This window comes from Sinohyriopsis cumingii, chromosome 14 (assembly GCF_028554795.1).
Source record: "Sinohyriopsis cumingii isolate HCF-2022 chromosome 14, ASM2855479v2, whole genome shotgun sequence".
Lineage (NCBI taxonomy): Eukaryota > Metazoa > Mollusca > Bivalvia > Unionida > Unionidae > Sinohyriopsis > Sinohyriopsis cumingii.
Genome location: NC_142974.1, coordinates 24,933,757 through 24,952,797, shown reverse-complemented (window position 1 = coordinate 24,952,797; position 19,041 = coordinate 24,933,757). Strand labels below are relative to the sequence as shown.

At 34.1% G+C, this 19,041-nt stretch overlaps 1 protein-coding gene across 3 annotated transcripts; it reads left to right on the top strand.

The window, feature by feature from the left end:
* The first annotated feature begins 947 nt into the window (after nucleotides 1-947).
* Nucleotides 948-15,864, top strand: LOC149783435 (uncharacterized). 3 transcript variants are annotated; one of them, XM_089931670.1, is made up of 7 exons: nucleotides 948-1,079; nucleotides 3,239-3,339; nucleotides 5,838-6,067; nucleotides 7,896-7,990; nucleotides 11,212-11,337; nucleotides 13,333-13,467; nucleotides 13,658-15,864. In XM_089931670.1, the coding sequence occupies exons 2-7, from the start codon at nucleotides 3,308-3,310 to the stop codon at nucleotides 13,967-13,969; spliced, it is 930 nt and encodes a 309-aa protein (XP_089787796.1). In that variant the 5' UTR covers nucleotides 948-1,079; nucleotides 3,239-3,307; the 3' UTR covers nucleotides 13,970-15,864. The 3 variants fall into 3 exon arrangements, with proteins under 3 accessions (XP_089787796.1, XP_089787795.1, XP_089787797.1); XM_089931669.1 differs by lacking the exon at nucleotides 948-1,079 and adding an exon at nucleotides 1,261-1,399; XM_089931671.1 differs by lacking the exons at nucleotides 948-1,079; nucleotides 3,239-3,339; nucleotides 5,838-6,067 and adding an exon at nucleotides 6,097-7,098.
* Nucleotides 15,865-19,041: the final 3,177 nt, after the last annotated feature.

Sequence of the window (19,041 nt, the reverse complement as noted above, 5' to 3'; positions counted from 1 at the left end):
TTGCACAGAAAATATATACCAAACCTGCTATTAATTCCCCATATTTGACGATTAAATTCACTCTTCATCGCTACCTCCCATAGTAAGGCCGCCGCCATTTAAATTATATTCATGAGCTGATTATATAACCTTCGACGATTTAATAGTTTTTCCATATTACAATTACAAATTTTACTTTATCCAACTGCATGGTAAGACAGACTGAACGATGCAACAATCGTGGCTTTTAAAACTGTTGATAGATTGGTGCATGAGGTCTAACTTCATAGAGCCGCGAATAGTGATGTAAGATATATCGACCGCAAAAGAAAATTACATGTCTAAAAGATCAAGTATTTTCCATTCATGCCCTTAGTTCACAAAATGTCCGCTTGCCTTATTGCACGTATAACTTCTGAGACACTTACAAGCAAGATCGGCATGGCATAAAGGAAAATCTTGTATTTTCTTATATGAAATTATAAGGATATACTTTATTACATGTGAAATAAACCAGTAAAATAAATATGAAAAATACTTCATTTTAAATTACTTTAAACAATTTAATTATATAATAGAGTATTGTCATTTGATTGCTTTTTAATATAGGAGTAAAAACAGTACTGAAACAAATCAACGCGCTTATAGGCATCATATTGCATGAAAATCTACTCACTACTATATATGAAAAAGCAATCAGCAGCATGTATATAATTTCATGCTTCAAAAGCAAACGAAAAATCAATAAAAAAATGCGCATTGCGACCATTTCCTACTGTTAGACCCCGCCCCCACCATGCTTGAAATCAGTAAAACTCTACTTTCTCAAACTCATTACAGATCAACATCAAGCAAAATGGAGACATCCGCAGTACTAAAAGTTTATCAAACGGTAAACAAACAACAAGTGAAAGGACAAAGAAAAAACATGGATATAAAAGTGGACCATAGTTGCAACCTTTCAAGTAGTTTTTTTTTATTCGAGAACTGACAGCAGGTACTCAAGCGGAGTCATTCCTACGGAGATACACACCCATAACAACTGCAAACTTAACTTTAATATGAACATTTCACTGAGACAACGAATTAACGCATAAAAGGTATGACTATATTCCATGATAAATTAATCAAATCTATTTAATTGTATATGTTAACTATTTTATAAAGCGTGCAAGAAATTAACTCTCTGTCTCTCTCTCTCTCTCTCTCTCTCTCTCTCTCTCTGGCTGTTTTGCAGTGCAGTAGGATGTAAATTTAGAGACATGGACAAAGTTGCGAGTGCTTTGTTATTGCACAATAAATATATGTCAAATACTGTCATGATTTATTGTTCAACTATCGAGCTCAACGCTTTTTAAGCGTTCCACAACATCAAGTTCAACACATCTACTGGCCTTGGATATAGTGACGGGATACATAGGTAAGAAATTTACTAAACATTTATTTAACAAATCATGTGAGTGCTGCGTTTGTTCCATAAATGTGTTAGCTGTTCACGAGGGGTGAAGTAATGTCAAGTTATGTGATCATTAGAAAGAATGAAAGAGATAACGGAATAATATATTGTGTAAAATATGATATTTGATGTAAGATATTTTTTTCTTCTAATACTGATAATATTGTAAGATGTTACTTAATCAATAAAATGTAGACTTTCTAAAGTATATACCTAAGTATTTATAAGACTAATATATTCCTATAAACACTGAATACAGTTAGTATGAATTAAAACTGGAACCAAACGACAATATTTGATTCTACGCTTGCCTTTATCTTAGAAAACCTCTTGTAGTATTCATGTGTACTGAGTGTGACGCAATAGACAAGGCAGAAAGAAAGTATAAGCTAGAGTGGAATTGAAAATTATATAAATTATGTTTTAACCGAATGTTGGCTCTGTTGAGGATGGATACCATTTTATATTTTTGTTAAGAATACCGACACAATTATTACTATATTAATACTTCCCTGGACAAAATGTCTAGTCTGGTAAGGTGTATAACGCTTCAGTTATTTTCTATACCAATGTTCAATTAAGAACTCAATGACAGTAGGACATAAATGATTGTGTACATTCGACAGATGGCGCTCTGTAAATTAAGGTTTTGCGTTGTAATTTGTATCATGGCCGGGGGTCTACAGTACAGAATAAAATTCCTGTTCTGGCCTGTATAACATTTGCTGGTTAGAACGCTGAAAATATAGTAAAGTCAAGACAAGACAAGTCAAGTCAAGACAAGACAAGACATGACAAGACAAGACAAGACACATTATTTATTTGCACTCAGGTTACAACAATGCGCAACATAAGAGTAACATATTAGGATCTCAGTTTGCATGCGAGTACATCATCCATGGACGATTTCTTTTCTCACAGTAAATGCAATAAAACTCAGATAACTCTGATAATATCGTGAATAAAACTTTCAACCTCAAAAGTATTGTAAGTTACTCGATACAGATTGCATGTTAGATAATTGATCCCTTCAAATAGATTGAACTAAATAGACAAGCATTTGTGTTTTATTGGGAATCGGTCGAGATAAGTATTTATCAAGAGACAATTGTTTCTACAAGTCCATTATCACGTAGCTTCCATTCCTTATTGCAGGTATGTAACATTACTTGCAAGACTGTCCTCCGTGCACTGTCACTACCCGATTCTTATTTCAAATCGAGGCTTAACGCATATTCGAATAATAAGTCACTATGACCTAACTTTTCTATTGATCAACTAAGATGAATGCTGTCATTAAATTTAATTACTGCACGTGCTTTAGTTTCTGAAAAATGGAGCTAAACCACAATAAAACACATTAGTCAAGCATAATGCTTCTCAATCAACGCAAAAATGCATGAAATTCATTTTATTATTCTAAGCTATATTCTGATTGTAGAAAGAACGACAGTGCAATGATGTAATTAAACTGTTCGTGCAAGCGAAAAGTCGATATTATGCACGTGTACTGATTGGAAAATTTAAAGAATATATTATATATTACTATGATTGAACTGTCCTCAAGTAAATTTCAGAGAAAAAAGTCATTTTTCAAATGAAGATAAATTTAAACTTGTAAATGCAATGTGTTCATTTAACAATGACCTAATTCCAAATTAAAAACAACTTTCCTAATTGTTTAATAAATTTCGAGAAGTTCAATAGTAATAATTTTACTTCGATTTAGTAGTCTAAATCATATATACTTGGTAGGTGTTGTGCCGATGTACATACTTACTGTGTGAAATAATCTTGTTTCAGATTCTGGTGGATTAGCATTCTGTATGTTGAGAAATCAGCCAAACTAAGTGATTACCTACATAAAAAACGATGATCAAAGGAAAAGCTTCCGGTTTTAAAGGGTATGTCCATATATTTTTTTAAAAATAATTTTCAAATAAGTGACTTTTTAGAAGCATTTTTAAATGTCCTTGAAATGACGCAACAAAATAAAAAAACCTGAAAGCAAACAGTAGCACGTTTGTAAAGAGGTCACTTTCTAATATAGAACTCGTTGAGGAACCGTTCCTGGGCATCCTTCTATAATAAACCCACCCAGTACGTCAGTATGTCGCCATACGGCATAAATGTAATATACAAAATTGTTAAAACAGGAAACCAGATATAAAGATGTAATATTCAACTGACCGTTCAGTAAAGCAACCCTCACTAATATGTCACACTGGATGCTTACTTGGCTTCGACAACATGTATAGATTCTTTGATCAAAAATGATTACATAACTTACTTTCTAAAACCTTAGAGAGGTATATATATACACAGGAATAAAGCAACGGTTTATTCTCCCTCTCTCTCTTGACATTTTTAGCCTACCTATAACTTTGAACTGTTGATAAAAAAATCCAAGAGAGAGTTATTTGAACGGGGCATATTTTCAGATAATGGTCCATTTCGTGGATATATTTTTTAAGTCTTAAAATATTTAAGGAAAATTCAAAATCATTTTTGCATTAAAATATTATTTGTTTTGTCGTACCCAATATTTCATTCATCCATAATCTCGCATCCCTCCTTGGGAGCCACCTCGTGAATGTTATAACGTATATAAATAAGCGTGAGATCTGCTGCTAAGTTCAGTATTTTTCTGCATTAGAAACCAAAGAGCACAGAAACACAAAACCGAGACGAACAAAAGAAATATCACATATTTACAAGCATATATTCTCATAATTTGTAAAGGTACGAAACATTATTTTTGACCATACTAGTCTTGGAAGATTCATTCATCTGCGCCGAAAAGAAACGCACATTCCTTTAGATTTATATTTATACATACTAGTTTAACTTTGTGGATTTAACGCTGTGATAGGGTTCATATAGTGACCTCTATATTTAGAGGAGGAAGAACTCGGGTAGAACCAAACACACACTGGCACATCTACTGGCAAGCTTTATATATATATATATATATATATATATATATATATATATATATATATATATATATATATATATATATATATATATATCTGTGTGTGCATGCGTGTGCGTGTATGTGTGTTTGTAAAAAATAGTATTTTTATTATGCTGTATTGTACACTGCGATCTAAAACCTGCAGTTTACATGAGTCAAATTTTATATCGTTCTTTTCCTGCAATGTATTTATTACAGATGTTATTTGCTTTAAGGAGAACAAGTTTGTTTACCTGGCGGTAACAACACCGTTTTGTGTGGCAGCTGGATGGAATTATAAGGGGTCTTGTACACCTCTCCCAATGCAATTATTGCACACTGCGATCTATAAAATGTAATTTACATTAGTCCAATTGTATGTCTTTCTTTTCCTGTAAGGTATAAATTACAGATGTTATTTACTTTAAGGATGACAAGTTTGTTTACCTTCCGATAGCAACACAGTTTTGTGTCTCAGCGGGATGGAATTTTAAAGGGTTTTGTACACCTCTCCTAATGCGGTTAATACACATAAAAGTTCCAAACCTACTTAATCCAAAGTGTGACCTCATTTCTGACGTTTTCCTTAATATATTAGCAACAAACAAGTGCTAGTGTGCCTTAGATCGATTACTCACCTCCGCATTTCTAATAAACTTTCTTTTCTCCTTTTCATTGCTATTTTCTCACGAATGCTGACCACTTCGAACATATTTTCTAACAAGTGCACGGACAAGGAATATTGCTTATTTCATTTCATAGGTCTCTTAAGGCTTCCTTTACAAACTTATATTAAGAAACCTTCAACCCGATGACAAAAAACGTGTTCGCTATAAGATATTTACTTGGTAAATCAACTATCAATTTTTGTTTCACGTAATAATGTTGGTTGATTTTGGAAACATATGCTTACTATTAGGATAAAACTTGTTGGTACAATGCAATCATTGTTTGTAATTCCAAACATTTTGTTTTCAATGTACGTGTACTGGTTTATTTTTTACCCGAACTTTATATTCCATACATTTTTCTGTTATTATCGATCCAAAGTGTGTCGGCTTTCTTTTGATTTACTGGATACGTGTTGATCATATGTGTAGCCAGCAATGAACAGTAAGGCAGTAAAATGCAGTACTTGCGTACTTGACATCTACAGCAACAATGGTAACACGAGTATGTAGAATATGCATGATCTTATCTGGTTTTAACCATAGAAAAATTCAAGATTCGATCAGGATGAGAATTCCTTTTGTCATAAATTAAATAATATCATATCGTGTACAAACTCTAGGAGTGCAAGGAGTTTTAGGCAATATGATGCATCCCTATCGAACGGTGAAGTGATTGAGGGTGGTGGGTGGCCGAATGAGCTAAAGAGGATATTGACAAATTAGAAAAATATATGCTACCATTTATTGCAAATTCAAACTTCAAGAATCTTTTCAGAATCCGTGACAGCATCATAGTGGCCTCGTCTGACATACAAGACGAGGAGCGCATTGCTTCAAACACTATAAGCGAAGAACGCAAAAGCTCCGCATTCAACGTTTCAAGGACTATTAAAAAGGACGAAGAAAAAAATGAATTCTGTGCTAATGAAGACAGATTTAGCTCCCTTGACGGAGTGCGGGCTGCCATTAAAGCAGAGGGCCTAGAATCCTGCAGACTGATATTCGGTTTAGATTCTCTTTGCATCTACACCTATCAACATACATATGCATTTTCCTTCCTATCTGTCTGTCTGTTTTACTATATGCTTGTCTGCCTCTCATCTCTTAACATACACATGCGATTTCCTTGCTGTCTGTCTATCTGTCTGTCTGACTATATGCTTCTTTTTCTCTAAGTAATTATTTTCTAGTTTTGTCTTTTATCTATTTGCAACAACAACAAAACAATAAGAAAAAAATGAAACTAAATAAAAATAATTAAAAACAAACCTCATTACAGGGAAACATTTGGCTCAATGAAAATGTATTCTGTTTTGAAATCTTACAAAACGGTGAGACAACAATTATAGTATTTGATTAATCAATGATGTATTACCAATACATGGATTCGCGGCATTTCCATCCTAATTATCATTAATGTATTCCCTTCATCAAACTTGTATGCACCAAAATCCGGAATTCGTATTGGGCGATCGAACGCAAACGGGTACACAGTCCAGTATTTATATACACACTATATCCGGAAGTTCTCGAATAATAGGCTCTCCTTTAGCGTATTGATCATGTTACAAGCTGGGTCATGAAATGACGTAATAGTTAAGTATTTCTCCTTTTATTGAATGCTATAAAAATATTATTCCATTTGTTTGATAAAATTAGCATTCCATTTGTTTGAATAAAGATTACATGGGCATGTTTGACAACAACTTATTGCATAATAACGGAAATTGGATTTGGATAAATTTGTAAGAAGAAAGCTCGTTATAATTATATAATGGCTGTGTAGTTGAAACAATTGTTTCGGAAATAAGTCACATGAGGAATAACAATACGCACCTGGATTTGTCATAATTCTTACTTCTAAGTCAATGCCTAGCAATGATATCCCAGTCAGTTTTCTTAACATTTTTTCCAGTGGCGTTACCTGGTTTTGATTTAGGCATTCTTGTTATTGATTGAAAGAAATATGCTTACTATTTTCAGTATGAGCATTGTGGTGTGAATTTTGTGTGCATTCTGACGACAGAGTACATTAGGTAACGAGACAACCTGATTAATATGGCTCATCTCTCCTTAAAATCGACGAATGCTTGCAGACATACCTGTACGCAACACATTGCTTGCATTATCACTAATTGCATCACACACTAATGATGCAGTTAGCATTTATAGTATTGACTAAAATGATTATGATGCAATAAACGAATTTCACGTTATTTACTTTTGTGTATGTAATGTTATGACGGTGTTGAAACATATAGACACTTCGCGGATGTCTCAGCATGTATGAGCGTCAAGATCTCAAATGTCCGTACTCAAAGGTAACCTAGCATGCAACTAAAACCAATCAAAGAAACATAATGGATCTAAAGAAGTACACTACGGAATTGTACTTTAGACATTATCTCATATGGAAAAAATATGCAACTTCCATGGTATTATATCTTTATGTTGGTTGTGTGCTAAGGACACTATATTTTGCATACAACGTTAGTAACACTCAAAATTACAATCAACTAAAATTGTAACATCTGATTGATAAATGAATTTACATCAGCGAATCAGACGTAGGAAAGCAAACTTCTTGTTAATTTGTCTGCGAGAATTAGATAATGTTAAGACCATATCAAATTAATAGCATAATCTCCAACATTTCGCATTTAACCTTGACTTATGTACCATCTTTGCCTCTTTGCCATTAATCTACATGAAGTAGTAGTAAGCATTGGACTATTCTCTACCCTCTAGTAGTTAACCTAATATATATATTATAAATTATATATATATATATATATATATATATATATATATTTATTTATTTATTTATTTAAAGGAATCGATTATACGATGAGCAACCGGAGCCAAGGAAAGAATACGTTCGGTGGGAAGAACCTGCATGACCTTAAATGTTTGAACCCATACCAAGAGGTCAGGGGGACAAAGTATAACAATATACCTTAGAAGATAGGGATTTTATATAACACATATATTTAGGATAAAATACGTAAATTCTGATTCTTTAATAGTTGCGTTTATACAATTGTATATATAACAAAGACATTTAAATCATTAATGACTTTCTTTTTTTTATGCACGCGTGTTAAAACAGTGGGTATATTACTTTCATCCATATGTACAGGTCTGTCACTTTTTCTGTAAAAGCAACATCTTTTTAAAGATATATGATTATACAATCATTGTGTAGTAGCTTTCTAAAACTTGAATGCATTTGTGAACCAATACAAATACACCAGATCATGTACATATGCATCCACACAAAGAGGGTCTTGTGTTCGTACCAAGTTGTGTATTAATGTCAACGTTACAACTGTATGTCATTTCTAGACTGGCAAATGTTTTGACCAACATTATTGTTCTACTCCAATAGAGTCTTTATCACCGTTGTATAAAATTAATGTACACACTGCAAGCTTTTTACCAACACTAATGTACTACTCTAATGGAGTCTTTATCACCGTTGTATAAAGTTAATGTACATACTGCAAGCTTTTGACCAACACTAATGTACTACTCCAATGGAGTCTTTATCACCGTTGTATAAAGTTAATATATAAATTGCAAGCTTTTGAACAATACTAATGTACTACTGCAATCGAGTCTTTATCGCTGTTGTATAAAATTCATACATAAATTGCAAGCTTTGAATAGTCGTATCTGCGCTTATACTCTGATGCACGTAGTGTACATGTAAATGCTCGGGTAAAATTATGACGCACTTAACGTCCTCTCATAAGATCATATGCCCCCCTCCCATGGCAGCTTTCCTGAGTTTAAATACCATTCATTACAAAAAAGCTACCTTTACAGAAACAATTCACCTTTTGCTATGTGTTTTATTGCTTAAGGTCAACGCACTCACCTCTGTAATGACACATTGCAGCGTGACTATGAACTTCTATTTAACTCCCCTTTTTTGTGCAATTTTGGTGCAGGTTGAACAGTTAATAAGAGTAATGGATATGTATGGTGACTCGGTTTCGACATAAATATCATGTTTTCCACCAATATGATATGAGAGATAAATACCAATCTGGATTTCGTAGTGGTCGAGCAAACGCGCATCACCTGATTGAACGTATCACAAAATATCTTTCTCTTTCGATTCTACCAACCTTCCTTGATCCTTTTTTGTCGTAGAGTATGGTACAATTGTCAGTGAAGAAACTTCAAATGTATATTAATTCCGGCTTTTTTTCCTTATGCCCCTTAATCTGTTTTAGCCGTTTCTTCAAAATAAATAGAAATTTGAACTCTCTTCAATGTTATTTATCGCGGCTGATGCTTGACTTGGAGCATCTTCATTAGATCCATTAGAAGTAAAAATTATCATGAACCGATCTTGAGAAATTGAATGCACTGTTACTTATATCATGTACAGACAGAAAAACTGATTTTGTTTTATAAAAGACCCTCTTTGAGAATTTCAGTTGGTTTCCTACTAAACTTCACAGACGTTTAGGACTAACATTTTCTTCTGATGCTAAATTAATACTGATACAACTAAGACTGTTTGAAAACAAAACCTTAATATCTAAATATTATGTATGCGTCGAAGTAATCTGACAATAGAATAACTCTAGCTAAACTCTACCTCTCTATACACTATTTATACACCCAGTATGTGTGTGAAGGAAGAGGTATTTTATCATAAGATAATAAATAAAGATTCAAACAGACACCAAACGGAAGCTGAACGAATCATTATCAATTTACACGTTTATTGTTCTATAGGTTTACATAATGCGAACACTGATTGGATAACTTTTAAACACATAAGAATAGAAAACAAGGTTGTGATATTTTTTCCACAATGGGATAAGAGACATCTGGTTATTAACTAAGCAATTCTAGATGAGTCAAACCAATTAGTACCAGACCTATATTACATTTTTCAGAATTCATTTGTCCCATCTACAATCGCACTGTCTCTCTGTCTCTGTATCTCTCTCTCTCTCTCTCTGCGACTTGCTTCAGTCTTTTAAAATACTAGTTATATCTATATCCATTTATATCTTGTGCCACAACAACTTTAGTGGGTTCAATAAAACGACAATAACATCGTTTTCTAACAAAATATGTATTGCATATCATACAAACTGACTGCTCCCCCCAGGTCACGTGATACTGGATCTAACGCTACATCGTCATTGGAAACAATGAAATACGATGCCATCTTGGGCAGTACCATTGCATGTCATAACGTCTTTATAACACCGGAGAGATATCGCCTTTGTAAACCATGACAATGAAGGTCAAATAGGCTATCCCCAGTGCATGTTGCAACATAAATTTGAATGTACCAGAATTACATTTTATTACATATATAGATGATAGCAGTTACGTTTTATACAGAGTAGTGACAATTTGAAACAACCGCTCTGGTGGCCTAGTGGTTTGAGTGCCCGCCTCGGAAGCGGGAGGTCGTGGGTTCAAGCCCCGGTCCAGTCATAACAAAGACTTACAAAAATGGTACTAACAGCGCCTCGCTTGGCGCTCAGCATTAAGAGGTTAGTGTTAGAACTGGTCGGCCTAGTGTCAGGATAATGTTACTAGATGGAACATCATGATACATGTCGGCGGCATGATGCCCCAGTGCTAGACATCACTATAAACTGCCACAATGCAGACATCGTAGCGATATGACTATAAAATCGTTAAAGGTACGTAAAAAAAAAATTATAATCACACAATTTGAAACTTTTAGGCATATTTCCTACTACCTGATGCTGACTATCATGTAATGCAAATACGTAGCTCCATGTCTTTGCAATTCCGTATGCTCTCTGCCCAAGTCTCATACCCGAGCACCTTTAATACATTTTAACTGATACAACCGAATCGAATTATTTTTTTAAAAACGGCAACAAGTTGTAATTTATTTGAATTCCACTGGAACAATTCTGGCAAAGTTAAGATATGCTAAAATTTTGAAAATGATAATTAACTATTTTTCTACGTTAAAATCTCTTTGCAGAGAATCAAATATATAATTTCTCCAAAATGAATCTAATTTTGGACCTTCATTAAAATGTTAGAAACCATGTTTGCAAGTAGCATAGACGTGTTTCCAGATTTTCATGTCATTATTTAAGTCAGATCTGGTATTTTATTTCCATTTTAACTGTCAGGTAATCTGCGTTTTGGGAGAAGTTCTAGAACCACTCAATAATGACCCTGACGGGGCCATACCTGCCTTTGGCTTTGGAGACAGCATTACGCAGGACAAAGACATCTTCAGACTTAAGCAAGAAGAGGTAAATACCCGATCAAGCTAATTGATAGAACAGTAATGATTACAAGCCAATAAACAGAACAACAAAAGATCTTAATCTTACGACTGTTTTCGCCTGTTATGTAATGAACAATTTTTGCAATGAAGACATGGGATAATGCACGTTTGAAATATATATTCTCTATGTATATATTTACTCCTGGGCTCTGTTCATAGAGCGTCCTATTAGTAACACAAAGCAAGCCTTACCTGAAGAGGCTCATATTTCCTCGGTATCATAAAGCTAAAGAATGTGCCGTTAAAACCTATCAACTAACATATACAATGAGTATAAAACCCTCTATTTTTAAACGTACTGAAAAATATTTATTTTGTATGTTAAAAGACGTTATAGATCTCATTTTAAATATTAAAATTTTCCAGAACACGAATCACAGATCTCTATTATTAAATTTCGTATTGGGGCCCCGAGTGGCCGAGTGGTCTAAAGCGCTCTCCGTTACGGATCACTGCCATCTCACCTCTGTCTGCGTGGGTTCGAGTCTCGGATTCAGCCAATGTGGGTATGTGAGAAAGCTTGCCAGTAGCTTCTCGTGGGTCGGTGGTTCTTTCTGGGGTTTTCCCGGGATCTTCCTCCACCATTAATACTGGCCGCCATGTATAGCCTATCGTGTGCTGATAAATGGCGTTAAACCCCACAACAACAACAACAACAGCAACAACAAAATTTCGTATTGACTTGTTCTCTTCCCTAAAACAGAGTATCACACAGAGACACCATATCCATCGATAATTATTGCTGTTATCTGTGCGAGCTGTTTACAAACCAAATACATAAAAGAAATTTGAGGCTAAAAGAAAAATCTGAATATTTAAGAAATAAACTTTTCTTGATATAAACTAATTTGATATGATAAAACCTAAATACTTGGTGTGATTTCATGCTGAAACATTTGTCTCTATTTGAAAACGTCCTTGTCGTATAAACCGTGACGTTTTACACGGTATTGTGTTGTCGTATAAACCGTGACGTTTTACACGGTATCGTGTGCAGGGAAATACCACTGAGTAAAAACTCCTTGGTCAATATTAAGGTGAACAGTCTATTTTAATTTGTTCTATCGTAGCATTGATCAATTAGTTAGTTTCTTTCTCTGGCAAAGTTAAATAAATTATGTTTATCAATGACGTACAAAGGAACCATTTTGATTCATTCAATTCAACTGATGACATCGCAAGTGTCCTGATATGGCAATTCTCTGCATTCCATGTGACGACGTAACAGATCTAAGCTGACAGAGAGGGTAACTATAAATGGGCGTAAGTTTAATGAGATAAGAGCTAAAATTAGGAACATACATTATCAATTTGCTTAATTAAATCACATATTCGTATATGCCCTAGTTCTTTTCACACATAATAGTATCTTTGTTAAGCTGGAAATGTACAATGAATTTAGACAGAGTCGCGTTTAGGTTTAAGACACCTCTGGCCAAAACGGTGCATTTTAAATGCCACAGATTTGAATGTGTCTGCACTATATGCAAAAAATAAGAAAATCTTCATCAGGTGACAATGTAATGCATACACATAAGAACAAACATGCACAGAAACGTGTCAAGTTCAGAACATTACCATTTTGACACAAAGACAAGCAACTATTTAAGGTTAATAAAAGGTCTAAGAAGATAAAATAAACGATAAAAATGGCGATAATGAAAAACATTTTGTATCAAGTGATTGATCTTCTAAAAAACCCGGCAAATATTGAATTTAATTTCTACATTCTTTATAACATTGACAAAGCTATTTGCTCAGTAGCGAAAAGCTGTTTACAATAGATACATTAGCCACGCAGATAACTGATGATATTTCACTGCGTGAATTAGTTCCAAGGGCAGGGTTGTTTTCCATCATGTAAACTCATTGCTTACAATAACGTTCACAGACTACTGTACCAAGCCGAACTATTACTACTTTAAGGTGCCAGATTTCTTATGAACGTTAATCTTTTTAGGGAGAGTGCAGAGGTTTTATGGAGGTGCTAGAGGTATATGAGAAAATAACGCCCAAGGTACGGCTAGGTGGACCAACTAACTTTGCCCCTTTAATTGATAAAGCTGTTGAAATTGTTAAACATTCTGGACGTATGGTAAGTCCTTCTCTCTTTTCGCATTCCTTTTCCTTGTCCGCTCTTCTTCTCAGTCAGTCAGATCCATCTATGAATTCTTTGAATTTTGCTCGATCAATCGGAAAAAATTCACAAAATGAGTTTTATAAAATGTTCGTTATTAATCGCTAAAAAATAGATTATTATTATTATTATTATTATTATTCCACAGTACCACATTCTTGTAATTGTTGCCGACGGCCAAGTCAGTAATGAAGAGGCGACAAGGCATTCCATCGAAAAGGCTTCTGACTATCCCCTGTCCATCATAATGATAGGCGTGGGCGACGGTCCGTGGGACACGATGGACGAATTTGATGACCAGTTACCACAAAGAAGATTTGACAACTTTCAATTTGTCAATTATCACAAGATAATGTCAGCATCCAAGAATCCCCAGGCCTCATTCGCTCTCAGTGCTCTCATGGAAATACCTGACCAGTATAAAGCTATCAAGGATCTTGGATTGATGAAAAACAGCTAGAAAGGTGTACTTCATTTGCATTTCCCTCTGGTGATTGGAATCTTAATTACATTCTGATTTTCCTGATTGGACAATGAGAACACATATCTTCTAAATCACTTTACAAGGACTAGGTATCTGATATTTCAATTACGTTTTCCCATCATCAGCATTCCATGAACTTCAAGAAGTATTGTTCGCAAGAACAGTACAAAAGTATCGGATATTATATTGGAAATTAAGTAATGAACACCATGCAATTTGTTTTCTTTTTAATTCAGTTCAAAACAATGTTTATATTATTTGAATTTTTAACAGTTTGCAATAATGTATTACTTGCGTGCCAGTGATCAAAAGAGGAGCAAAACAGGAATCTTGGCTTAAATCAGTGATGACATCTTATATTGCAATACGAACACTACAAAATACGTGTTTCGCTCGTGACCATGCAAAGACCTAAATGCACACCATCACTTTTTAAATGAATACTATCAGTTTACATGCAAAACGGAACTGGAATGCTAGGCAAAATGTTTGTGGATAGTTTGACTGAATCTGAAGATAGCAAATAGTCAATTTAAACTTCTTTTAAGCTATCACGTGGAAATGAAGAATAGTTTGGACCACGTATCATCAAGGGGAATTACCCAGATAATTTGTGATCAAATAAATCCACTCATTGACCTCTTCGTGACAATTATTTTCCGCGCGATCATGATTATTATTAAACACCAGTTTATATTTGTGCCCGAACGGTCAAGTGGTCTCGGATGCGAGAGGTCACGGGTTCGATCCCCGGCCGAGTTAAACCAAAGACTTATAAAAATGGTACTAACAGCTTTCTCGCTGGGCGCTCAGCACTAATAGGTTAGTGTCAGGACTGGTTGGATTGGTTTCAGGATGACTTGACTGGGTGGGACATTATGCTACATGTTTTTAGCATGATGCCCCAAAGCTAGACCTCACTATTAACTGCCATACTGCAGACATCGTAGCGATATGACTGAAAATTCATCAAAGATACGCTGAAAAACCAAATACACACATATGTTTGCGCCAAATCGTCCTGATTTAGGTAAGACAAAATTTCAAAAAGACCATTCGGCACTGCTCACTCTTCCTTTAATAGATGCAGGTCAGAATATCATCACCTCGGAGACTTTAAATGCATTTCGAGAGTTTACCCTGTTGAAGCTTCTTCTAGGAAAAACGATTTGAATTAATTTAATTTAAACTTTCTAATATAATGTACATTTTAGAGATTCAGTTATAGAAGTATGTTTGCCCTAATTTAATCATTTTATAATCTTTTAAAACGAGATATAACCATAAATGAAGGCTTTAAGGCTTTATCTCTGTAGAATACGGAAATTTATAGAAATTTTTGCCTATAGGATGTTAAAGTTTGTACTTGATATAATCCGGAATAATTTCAGAATACCAAATCTAATTACTATCGTAAATAATAATAATAATAATAATAATAATAATAACTTGACCAGCGAAGTGCTATTAAAAGGCATTATTAGTATATATGAAAAGCGGATCTATAGGAGGGCAATTTTTAGACTGATAACGCCTTCCTAATTCCCTGTAATAAACAGTTTAAATAGCATGTGAAGAATTCCTCAATATCCTAAGTGACAACTGTAGACACGTTTATTACTCTGAAGAGAGGTAAGACGCTTGCAGTACAATTCTTTTTACTTGAACTCTGCTAGGAATGATGCAACGTAAAACTGATGACATGCAGTAAAACATGCTGGATTAGACTTTCATTATAAATTCAGTCAGACGAGAGAAAGTCGATGTTAAACAGATATTTGAAAAAGCATGAAAGATGGTATATATAAATATGCTACTTTTATACCTTATTGTAATTTAATATATTAATAAAACTTAATTTTTGTTGCTAATTTAAGTTTATATTGTTTATATTTTGCATTGAAATGCTGATTTCAAAAATATGATTTATGAGGACTCCTTTAGTCATACTGTATTAATAGTATCAACATTGCTACGAAGTAACAATCATTACGTTTTTACTACAGAAATAGGTATCAGCTTAAGGCAAATATTATATAATAGGTTTCAATTATCATCATCATTGATCACAACAGTATCAATCATACCAACATTAAGCATCACTGATCTGCTTCACTTGCAGTAATTTAGTTTCCTTTCAAGATTTGCTGTCATGGTTTCAAAGAATTTATAAATGTCATTAATAATTTAATAAATGAATATATATATATATATATATATATATATATATATATATATATATATATATATATATATATATATATATAGTTTTGCTGACGGACGAGAACACTATTTCTCCAGTAAACAAATGAAAATATAAATAATCCGTTGACTAACCTGACTGAAGAACAAAATACTCAGGCATTTTAATGATGGCTTACTTGTTTAAATTTTCCAAGAAGGAACATACTAGAAATATTAGCAACTGGTGAAATTTGAAGCACACGATTATGTTAAAAATAGTGCCTTAAGAATATGACGACAATTGCTACTCTGATACTCCAAACCATTGCAGAACATTGCCCAAAACAATAACCATGAATTCAATCACTAGCCATTTACTTTCGCAAGTGACGAAAACCATTGATATTTAATTTAGTGTAATTTAGTGTTAGTTCGTCAATTGCCAAGTGTATGACACAACTATTGTGTAACTAGAACAGGTCGTAAACACTGTAAAAAAGTGGCAATCATCGAGTCTCTTTTAGATGAATTTAAAGATTGCATCAGCAACGTGTATCATCATCTTTCGTGGGTATACGACATCAGTAAGTCTCCCTAGATTCACTATTTATTTAGTGCATCTTTCAGCAATTTTTAAAAAAAAATTAAATTAATTCAGGATTTAGATTTATCTCGTAATATGTCTATTGATATATGTTGAAGTACCATATAAGACGAACGGATTATTTGATCTATCGCTCGATACATTTGATACATGTAGATTTTCATCAATGTGTTTCTCTGGGAATCAATCGTTTATTTCGGAGAAAATTGATGGTATAATAGTGAAGATTTGTTTGGAGAATTCAACAGTTTTGTGTATCGAAACACCTTATCGATTTAACTATTTAAACTGGATGCACACGATTTCGAAATCATTAACGGCCTTATACAAAAAACGTTTATTCCTTACTCGTACGCTTCGTTGAGAAACAGAAATGCAAACCAAAGGAATTGAAGACAACTCAGATGCTGCTAAATAAACTAGTATCCATGGTCGAATTTACATGTTGTTTTTGTTACAATTCAAATGTCGGTCAGCGTGTTTATTAGTGTATAAATTGAAATCAATTTTCCCTACATCACTCATTATAAAGGAGTCTCGTTTTCGCGTTTATAATGGAGTTTCGTTTTCGCGCTACGTAATCCGGCAAATCCAAGTTAATCGGGTCATTACAAGTTTACATACTGAGTAATAAGTTTCAGGTAACTAACGGCAATGTAACATTTTTCGTTGGGTTATTACATACGCCTTGCCATGGAAACGATAGCTAACATTTGCCAGTCAATGACGGTGAGAACATTGAAGTTTCCGATTAAAATCGTATTGACATAGTGATGAGTACATTTCTTATGCAGTTAGCGGACATGTACACATGTGAATTATTTTATTCTGGGCAATCTTTAACTTCTTATCTTTATAAATTATTAGAAAAGGAAAAAGAAAAGAAATAGATCTAATATATGCAAATATAATTACTGAGTCTCGCGAAAGTTTGGAAAAAACATGGGAAATAGAAGAATTCTTCATCAAGCCTCGCACTATCTTCATTCTGTCCACAAGTTGATTTGTTGAGTATCCATTTAAATAAACTATATTTTCGCTTCCTACGCTAATACTGGGTACACATTTATTGTGGTATACAAGCTATAATTTAATGAAATGAATATATTTCATTCTTTTGTAAAATAAGATGAACTTCATCTGTTAAATAAACAGGAAAATAATTTGATATTTTTTATTGTATACTAAACTTGCAACTAATTCGAAACCTTAAATCAGGGTTGTCCAACACCTTCAACACCGTGGGCCACATGGACCAAAATTGTTGAGTTCGCGGGCCATATATATATATATATATATATATATATATATACAATACAGGGTAGAGAATATTTAATTCGTACTATACAGTGATTCGAACTCAGGTCGCTTTGCCTGCACACACCAGTCAATATTCCATCATAACTAAGCACACATCACCAAAACATGATGAAACTGACTCGGTGTTATATGCATTCCTGTGTAGCAGACAAACTCGCATGACGACCTAGAAATTAAATCTCATCTATCTACACAGTGATTCCGGATTTCTGTGAAAAACAATCAAGGTATATAGGATTAATTATACAGGATTATAAATATACACCAGACAGAACGGAAGGTGATGTCCCTGGATTCTATACATGTGTGTGTGTGTGTGTGTGTGTGTGTGTGTGTGTAGGTAAGGCAAAATGTGTGCCGTTTAGCCGTGGACCTGGGTTCGAATCTCTGTAGAGTATGAATTAAAAATCTTCTAACCTGTACGATAGTATTATTTGTATTAAATATTAATTCTGCCTACCAGCATCAAGAATTCACTTCTGTTCAACACATAAAGCTGAAAATAAGCAGCAGAGGGTGCGAATCCTACAACTTTTAGGAAGCCTCAAAAAGCAAAATAAAGCCTTAAAAAAGATCTACAGACAACTTTTAGGAAGCCTCCAAACGCCGAAATAGCCGCGTTGACGCTTCGTTGTAAACGCACTTGTCGCCGTTGTTGCTGCGTTTTGTTGTCGGCGCCATCTCTGCTGCTGTAAATTAGAAATTTAAGTTCACAATAATGGCCAACATTGGAGAAGCACATTCCGCTAGATTAGCTCGATAGCGACTAGCCGCAATTGAGAAATTTCTTCCTGTGAGAGATTCTGTAAGACAAAAATTATAAGTGCGGCAAGAAGTACAAGTTGAATTTGCAACAGGTGCAGAACAATTATTTAAACCCGTTACAACAGCTACTGAAAGAGCTTTATTGGGAGATGAAAAGGGTATTCTTCCAGTGCTA

Bases quoted from the DNA above. Each gene is read 5' to 3' on its own strand.
- LOC149783435 (XM_089931670.1), top strand. From the start codon at position 3,308: ATGATCAAAGGAAAAGCTTCCGGTTTTAAAGG. The intron at 6,068-7,895 runs GTTTAGATTCTC...ATTTATTTAAAG, and splicing joins ATCCTGCAGACTGATATTCG to GAATCGATTATACGATGAGC. The intron at 7,991-11,211 runs GTCAGGGGGACA...TTTAACTGTCAG, and splicing joins GTTTGAACCCATACCAAGAG to GTAATCTGCGTTTTGGGAGA.